The sequence below is a fragment of the Eptesicus fuscus genome, chromosome 6 (genome assembly GCF_027574615.1).
Source record: "Eptesicus fuscus isolate TK198812 chromosome 6, DD_ASM_mEF_20220401, whole genome shotgun sequence".
Classification (NCBI taxonomy): domain Eukaryota; kingdom Metazoa; phylum Chordata; class Mammalia; order Chiroptera; family Vespertilionidae; genus Eptesicus; species Eptesicus fuscus.
In genome coordinates this window covers 5,905,148-5,914,011 of record NC_072478.1, presented here as the reverse complement: position 1 = coordinate 5,914,011, position 8,864 = coordinate 5,905,148, and the positions used below count along the sequence as shown (strand labels likewise).

General features: G+C 51.7%; 1 protein-coding gene and 1 pseudogene across 1 annotated transcript; both read right to left on the bottom strand.

Moving 5' to 3' along the window:
* Window positions 1-1,965: 1,965 nt before the first annotated feature.
* CBY3 (chibby family member 3) lies at window positions 1,966-3,987 on the bottom strand. Its single transcript, XM_054718306.1, has 2 exons — window positions 3,904-3,987; window positions 1,966-2,673 (listed from the first exon to the last, which is right to left on the bottom strand). The coding sequence occupies exon 2, from the start codon at window positions 2,473-2,475 to the stop codon at window positions 1,966-1,968; it is 510 nt and encodes a 169-aa protein (XP_054574281.1). The 5' UTR covers window positions 2,476-2,673; window positions 3,904-3,987.
* A 2,525-nt stretch (window positions 3,988-6,512) lies between these two features.
* LOC129149262 (40S ribosomal protein S29-like) lies at window positions 6,513-6,683 on the bottom strand (annotated as a pseudogene).
* Between the last annotated feature and the right edge of the window lie 2,181 nt (window positions 6,684-8,864).

Below are 8,864 nucleotides of genomic sequence, written 5' to 3'. Positions count from 1 at the left end.
TCTGAATTGAGGGAGATTAAGAGCAAAGAAGGAGGGGAGGAATTGAAGACAGAGACTATAAGTAGCTTTTTCGAGTGTGGTTATAAAGGGAAGTAGAGAAATGGGACAGCAGCTGGAAGCTAATGGAGAATCAGGAAAGATTTTTTTAGATACACTGACCTGATACACCAAGGTTGTTAGTTTGATCCCTTGTCAAACAACATACAAAAATCAACCAATGAATGCAATAAGTGAAACAACAAATTGATGTTTCTCTCTCTCTAAAATCAATTTTAAAAACTAAAAAAAGTTTTTTCCAAGATGGGAGACCAACCAGGATCTTGACTCCCATTTCTCTTCATCTTTCCTCTTGCTGTAGACAAAAATCTACAGCCTTTTTTACCTCCCTCCTCAAGCCCCAAAATATTTTTGCAAAGCTTATCCTCCAGAGGACTCTGAGCTGTAGGGCGTGGAAGTCAGAGCCCTTTGTTCCTCCTTTTTGCTTTCATATCCCTCCCCAATGCGCTTGGCCAACTCAGTCAGGGTGTGGAATTCCAGAGCAGAAAGGACAAAGATGTCTCATGGCCCCCACACAGGAAGTGAGCAGAAACACCAGGTCCCGGTGCCCTGTCTCACGCCCATGCGGCTCCACAGGAGTGCGGCTCACGGCTGAGCTGTTTTCGGTGAATAAACTCTCCCCTCACTGGAGAACACGTGAACATGGTCCTAGGGCCGTGGTCGGCAAACTGCGGCTCGCAAGCCACATGCGGCTCTTTGGCCTCTTGAGTGTGGCTCTTCCACAAAATACCATGGCCTGGGCGAGTCTATTTTGAAGAAGTGGCGTTAGAAGAAGTTTAAGTTTAAAAAATTTGACTCTCAAAAGAAATTTCAATCGTTGTAACTTGATATTTGGCTCTGTTGACTAATGAGTTTGCTGACCACGGCCCTAGGGAAACGGGCCAGAGTCCTACCACTCACATTTCTGGAGGAAGCCAAAACAGCTGTGTCTATTCCAGGAGAGAGGTTGCAGATTGCAAGGACCAGTGTCAACACCTTTGTTGCACAGCGACATCACTCACAAGTACAATTCACTCGATGCAACACCTTATATAATACCGTGTGTGTGTGTGTGTGTGTGTGTGTGTGTGTGTGTTGGGGGAGTGGACTCCCCCACATCCTGGGAGAGAACATGATCTAAAAATGGCTCTAGAGTGAGATCCAAATCAGACAGACTGAAGGAAAAAGGAGTCAAGCTGATCAGGAGGTGACAGCCACAGTTCAGCTCAACACAACAGCTGCTGGAATAGAATGAAGGTCCAGGGAGGCCAAGTCTTCCGGATTTTCTGGAGAACACAGAAAATCTGGATTTTTAACGTGAAATAATCCAAATTCTTAAATGTTGGCAACTAACACAAAATTTTAAAATACGGTGAGTTGGTCAAATCCAAGAAAAGGAGGCCTGCAACGGAGAAGCGATTCGCCAAAACCCCCAAAAACAGCCAGGTGAGGAGGCGGAGCCCAAAGTTTCCAGAAAGCTGCTTTCGGGGCACAGTTTCCTGGTCGTAAAATACACTTACCCGGGGCCGAAACCCTCCAGCGCTCCAGGCCGGGAGGGCCCAGGGCAAGGTCCCCGCCCCCGCGCGGCTGCGCCCGCCTCGCCGCGCCCTCCATCCCAGAGCGCCCCAGGTTCCCGGACTTCGGACTTCGCCCGGCGTCCCCCGAGAATGTCACTATCTGTCCCGCTGCCCCCCACATTACCACACACTCACTGCCCCCCCCACCCCCGCCCCCGCCCGCTGTAAGCCTGACTCCCACCCCGCGTCCCCAGCGGGCCACACACAACTGTCCGGCCCGGCCCGGCCCTCCCGTCCACTCCCGAGGCTGCCTGCGGCTGTCACCTGTCCGCGGGCGCCCCGGGCCCCTCCGCGGAGCCCCACAAACGCGCCAGGCGGCTGGGAGGGGAGGCGCGCGGGGGTCGCACGGGCTTTATTGCGTCACCAGGACCCGGGCGTGAGGACGCCGCCCGCCCCCTCGCGCCTGCGCCGCGTCCTCGGCCGGGCGCGCGGCGGGCGGGTGGGCCTCGTCCGCCAGCTCCAGCAGGTGCATGCGCGCGGTGGTCTCGGTGAGCATGTCCATGAGCACCTCCTGCTGCAGCCGCAGGTAGTTGTTCTCCTCCAGCAGCACCTGGCTGCTGTGCTGCATCTGCGCCTTCCAGCCCGAGGAGGTCGGCGAGGGCAGCGACGGCCTCGACCGCCCTGGCAGGCCCTCGGGTGCCCAGCGGCCGCCGCGGAACACGAAGGCCCGGTCGCCGAGGCGCGTGCGCGGCGCGCCGTAGCTGAGCCCCAGCTCCGCGTGGCGCGTGCGGTGGTCCAGCAGGTAGAAGGTGGACATGGAGGAGACGCGGCGCAGCGGCGGGCGCCGCGGCGAGAAGCGCTGCGAGAAGTGGTTGGCCCAGAACTGCCGCAGCCGCTCCCGTAGGCCGCTGGCGAAGTCCATGGCCGGGCACCCGGAGGCCTTCAGGTCGAGGACCAGGTGGGCCCCGGCAGGCGTGTGGGCGCCCAGAGTGGAGAAGCGAGGACGCTGGTGACCGGGGCTGCGCCCTTGCCTTGGGACCCCTGGTGTTCTGAATGATGAAAGCAAGTCAGGGGCACTGCTGGGGGAGGGCGTCAGCTCAGCCCGAGATAGGAATGTGTTCTAGGGGAGAGAACAAGAGGAAGCTAATGTAGGGTGTCATGGGTCAGACTCCCTAGAAGCAGAGCCTGAGCTGAGAATTGTTGAGCAGCCTGCTCGGTGACGGTTGCCCCCTCAAATCGCAAGGCCTGGTGGGCAGGTCTTGACCACTGAGAGCCCTTCCCTGCCCAGTCCTACTTGCAGCGGTCCCCCGAAACCATCTTCCCAGAGGCCACCCTGGGTTAGACCCTGAGGACAGAAAAGCCAATGAAGAGCCAGACCCCTGCTCTCTGAGCACTGGTGGCTGCTGGGAGGGGTCCCGGGTGGGGGAGGAGGGAATAATACCAGAAACGGGTCCTTCAAAGATGTGCGGGACTTTGCCAGGTGGATTGGGGGTGGATAAGGGAGAGCCCCTAGGGCGAGTGAAGAGCCAGGCTAGGCTTGCATGTTCCAGAGGCAAGGAAGAACTTGGGGTGGGGTTGGTGTCCAGGACTGAGCTGGGAATAGCAGAAGAGGGAGCTGGACAGGGGGAGGAGCGCACAGACTTCCTTCTGAGGGTGAGAGGGCACTGCTGAAGGCTTACAACGCCAGGGCTAGGTCTGGATCTGCAAAGTATCTGGTAGGATGTCTAGCACAACCAGCAGCACGATTGCCCTCATCGTGCAGCTGTTCTGCAGCCTCGGACTAGCACCTGCTCTGTGCCAGGCCCTGGTCGGGGCAGGGGGTTCCAGCCTGTGTCTGCCTTCAGGATGCTGCTGGTCCGGCTGGGAAGCCAGACGTGTGTGTAGATAGTTCACAGTCCAGTGTGCTCAGTGTCACCTGGGGGCATGTGCCATGGGCTAGGACCTCTGCTTAGGGCTTGAGGTAACAGGAGTTTTGCAGACTACATCTGACTTTGGTCCCAAGCAGACCACATCCTCAAGGGAGCTAAAGTCCAGAAAGCCGACAGGTCCCGTTTTCCTTCTCCCCCTTCCCCACCCCTCATCTCCCTGTAAGTGCTGATTCTGTTGTATGTGAGAAGAGGACTATATGCTCTCTTAAATTCCTCTTCTCCCCATCAGGTGTGGAAAGGGGAAAGAACTCTGGGGCTGGGGTCCCTCTGTCATGCCTTCATTAATTCAACACACGCTTATTCCTCACATATAGCTGGGTAGAGGCTGTCGGGCGGGGGGGGGAGTGCTATGTACTAGATGTGGCTCAGGGACACATCTTTGAAAGCCTACAGAGGACCCAAGAGGTAACAGCCAGGCTCACACTTGAGGTTGCATCTTTCCAGAGAACCCTTGCTTGAGAATCCTCACTGCTTGTTGTCCCACACCTGGAGGATGTGTTGGAGGTGCTGAGCTGCTGCCCCAGGCTTGGCACCATCTCTGAACCGCTCAGCTGAGGTCCAGCTGTTATGACTCACAATGCCTCCGGCCCGATCAGCCCACAACAAAAGAGGAGCTGCCTGCCGAGCCATAACACAGACCCTGGGCCCTCCTGTTTCCATTCAGCACGTTTACCGAGTGCCGACTGTGTTTGAGGTGCTCCTCTAGGGATGTGTGGAAGCCATCATTCTTGGGGGCAGGGGCGCAGCACAGCCTGAGATAGGAATGTGTTCTAGGGGCGTGAACAAGGTGAGGCTAATGTAGGGTGTCCTGGGTCAGATTCCCTAGAAGCAGAGCCTGCGGTGAGAATTGTTGGATTCATTGGAGAAGTGCTCCCAGAAGAAGGGAGTGAGGAAAGCAGGACAGGGGAGGGAAAAGAGCTGAAGGGAGGTTACAGTGTGGCCTCAAGAGGAGATAAGCTTCAGCCCAACCCCACAGGGAGCTGCAGAAATGGCACCACAGAATTAGGCCTCCTTACCAGGGCTCAGACCCAGCCCCAGGAGAGCTCACACCCTGGGGCAGAGCCAGGTGGTTGTGTCACCTCCTGGACAGTGTTTTTCTAGAACACTTACTGAGTTACAGTTGATAATAAAATACATATATTTGATATGTTCTGATAATGTATGAAATTAAGATATGGAGGTATTCATTATCCGAAGTTTCCTCTGTCCTATCACTATAGATTCATTTGCATTTTCTAGAATTGTATATAAATGCAATTTAGTATGCACTTTTTTGCACTAGCTTCTTACAGCATAATTATTTTGAGATTCATTCATGCTGCATTTATCAACAATTCGTTCCCTTTATTGATGAGTAGTATTCCCTTGTATGGAAATACCACAATTTGTTTTTCTATCCATCTGTTGATGGAAATTTGGGTTGTTTCCAGTTTGGGGGCTATTACAAGTACAGCTGTTGTGAACACCTGTGTACAAGCCTTTGGGTGTCCATGTACATTCATTTCTCGTGAATGAGTACTCAGGGGTGGAATGACTGGGTCATATGGTAGGCACATGTTTACTTCTCTGTGAAGTTACGAAACTTCCCAGAATGGTTGTACCACATCCCCACCACCAGTGAAAGAGTTTCTGTTCCTCCACGTACTTGACAACACTTTGTATAGTAAATCTTTTTAATTGTAGTCATTTTAGTGGGTGTGTCTAAATTGTGGTTTTAATTTAATTTATCACAGCTAATGAAGTTGGGTGTCTTTTCATGTGCTATTTGTTACCCTCCTTGGTGAGGTTGTTCAAGTTTTGTCCATTTATTTTGTACTAGATTGTTTGTTATTGTGTATAAGGAGTTATTTAATGCTACATATTTGTCAGATATATTTTCTTCCAGACTGTGGTTTGCCTTTCTTTCTTTTTACCTTTTTTTTTAATATTAAAATAATATTTATTGTTGAGAGTATTGTACAGATGTACCTTCTTTTTCCCCCCATTGACCTCCTCCACCTGGTTCCAACTCTGCCTCAGGCCTTCACCACCCACTGTCTGTGTCCATAGGTAATGTATATATGCATATAAGATACTTGGTTAATCTCTCCCCCCCTTCCCTCTGAGATTAGTCAGTTCCATGTTTCCATGCCTCTGATTCTATTTTATTCATCAGTTTATTTTGTTCATTAGATTCCTTGCTCATTCATTATGATTTTTACATTCAACTAGAGGCCTGGTGCACAAAATTTGTGCACTGGGAGGGTGTGTCCCTCAGCCCAGCCTGCACCCTCTCCAATCTGGGACCCCTCAGAAGACATCCCTCTCCCAACTGCTCCCCTGCCTGCCTGCCTGATTGTCCCTAACTGTTTCTGCCTGCAAGCCTGATCACCCCCTAACCACTCCCCTGCCAGCCTGATTAACACCTAACTGCTCCCCTGCCGGCCCTATTGCCCCCAACTGCCCTCCCCTGAAGGCCTGGTCCCCCATAAATGCCTTCCCCTGCAGGCGTGGTTGTCTCTAACTGCCCTCCTCTGCTGACCCCTAACTACCCTCCCCTGCAGGCCTGATCGCCCCCAATTGCCCTCCCCTGCAGGCCTGGTCACCCCCAACTGCCCTCCTTTGCAGGCCTGGTCCTTCCCAACTGCCCTCCCCTGCTGGCCATCTTGTGTCCACATGGGGGTGGCCATCTTTGACCACATGGGGGTGGCCATCTTGTGTGTTGGAGTGATGGTCAATTTGTATATTACTCTTTTATTAGATAGGATATACAAAGAGATAGCATTCTGTCATAAGGTAGATGTCTTGAACTACCCATTCATGAAGTTCACTTAGTCCAGTGGTCGGCAAACTCATTAGTCAACAGAGCCAAATATCAACAGTACAACGATTGAAATTTCTTTTGAGAGCCAAATTTTTTAACCTTAAACTTCTTCTAACACCACTTCTTCAAAATAGACTCGCCCAGGCCGTGGTATTTTGTGGAAGAGCCACACTAAAGGGGCCAAAGAGCCGCATGTAGCTCACGAGCCGCAGTTTGCCGACCACGGACTTAGTCGAACTTAATGAAGCCTATGTCCTTCGCTTACTGACAGAAACACTGGTGGCACGTGTTGAGGCTGTATTTCCAGATCAGACTGTGGCGGTTTGAGCCGACACAGCAAGAACGAGAACTCTGGTCGAATTTCCTCAGATGGCTCCAGTAGAGTTGCTGGTGACCCATCTTACTCTCTCTGTAGCAACAAGGCAAAAGGCAGATTAGTTGTATTTTTTATGTGGTTTTGGGAGGATTCAAGTACTGCATGTACCTATGCTGCCATCTTGACTGGAAGCCTCTATCTATTCTTGCACTGATACCATTTTTTCTTTTCTTTTCTTTTATTTTATTTTATTTTTATATATATTTTATTGATTCTTCACAGAGAGGAAAGGAGAGGGATAGAGAGCTAGAAACATCGATGAGAGAGAAACATCAATCAGCTTCCTCCTGCACACCCCCCACGGGGGATGTGCCCTCAACCAATGTACATGCCCTTGACCGGAATCGAACCTAGAACCTTCCAGTCCGCAGGCCGACACTCTATCCACTGAGCCAAACCGGTTTCGGCTCTTTTCTTTTCTTTTCTTTTCTTCCCTCCCTTCCTCCCTCCCTCCTTCCCTTCCTCCCTCCCTTTTTCTTTCTCTCCCTTCCTTCCTCCCTTCCTTCCTTCCTTCCTTCCTTCCTTCCTTCCTTCCTTCCTTCTCTTTTTTTGTTAATCCTCAACCAAGGATATTTTCCACTGATTTTTTAGAGAGAAAGGAAGAAAGGGAGACACAGAGAGAGAAATATCAATGTGAGAGGGACATATTGATTGGTTGCCTCCCACATGTGCCCCAACCTGGGGCTGGGGATTGAGCCTGCAACCGAGGTACATGTACTTGACTGGAATCAAACCTGGGACCCTTCGGTCCCTGGGCTGATGCTCTAGCCACTGAGAAAACCCAGCTAGAGCCATATTTTCTTATTGTAGCGTATAATAAATCTTCATAGCTGGTAGTGCAAATAATCTATAATAATAAAAGCATAATATGCTAATTAGACCGGACATCTTTCTGGACAAAGCCAGGGCTGCGAGGGAAGCCTGGGTCCTGGGTACTTGCCGGGTGCTGGAGGGAACTGGTGTCGGCAGCTGGGGGAAGGAAGGCCTGCTCTTGCACAAATTTCATGCATCAGACCTCTAGTCTATATATATAAAAGCCAAGCGACTGGAATGACGGAACGACTGGTCGCTATGACATGCTCTGCGGCAGCCAACTGGCCCAATCGGGGCCCTGATCGCCACCCCCCCCACAACTGTCCACAGCCCCTCCCCCCAGCTGGCCTGGCCCCTGATAGGCCCCCCCCAACCATGATCGGGGGTGGCGCCAGCCAGCCAACCTCCTGTATCCCCTCTCCCCCGCTGGCCCGGCTTTGATTGGACCCCATCAGGGCAGGCTGGCCAGACCCCACCTGTGCATGAATTCATGCACCAGGCCTCTAGTTCAACAATATGTTTTTAAAGATTGCTTTGGCTTTCTCAGTCTTTTGAATTTCCACATAATTTTACTTATAATTCCATCCTATTTTAGAATTAGAATGTCAGTTTCCACAAATAAACCCTCACACTCACTTTCCAAAGCTTTCTTTTCCTATCATCAGGACACTTGAGACCTCAAATGAGCCCTCAGAAGGTTGTCTGAATGATATGAAATTAGAGTCCAGGAATATTTTATCCAAGCCAGTGATCCAGTGATTCACTGATTCATTCTCATTCATATTTCTCTCTCTCTCTCTTTCTCTCTCTCTTTCTCCAAATTGTTTCTGTGTTATAAAAGACTAGAGGCCCGGTGCATGAAAATTCATGCACTGGAGGGGGGAGGTCCCTCAGCCTGGCCTGCCCCCTCTCACAGTTTGGGAGCCCTCAGGGGCAGGAGGCAACCCAGCGATCAGGGAAGGCAACGCCCCATCACACCTCTGTTGCTGCCACTGCCGGCAGCGCAAGCCTTGGTCGGCTCTGGTTACCTGAGCCTCGGGTGGCCCTGGTTACCTGAGCCTCCGGCTGGCCCTGGGCAGCTGGGGGGCTGAGGGGAGTGGGGGACTCTGGAGGCAGGCGCCCAGCCTTGCTGCGCACCTGCCACCCTGGCGGGGAAGAGGGGACTGGGTGCCACCATCTTGTGGTTGTGGGCACCACCATCTTTGTGATGGTGTGAGGGTCAATTAGCATATTCCCTCTTTATTAGATAGGCTAATTTTCATTAGCAATTAGGATTTTTCAGGCAGGTCATGGGTGACCATGGTATATAGCAACTTTCAAATTTCCTTATTTCCATAGAGTACAGAAAATGAAAAGCTATAAAACCAAAGAAAGTCTATTTGATGAGGAAA

Excerpts from the sequence above, each read along its gene's own strand:
- CBY3 (XM_054718306.1), bottom strand. The coding sequence starts at position 2,475 with ATGGACTTCGCCAGCGGCCTACGGGAGCGGCTGCGGCAGTTCTGGGCC.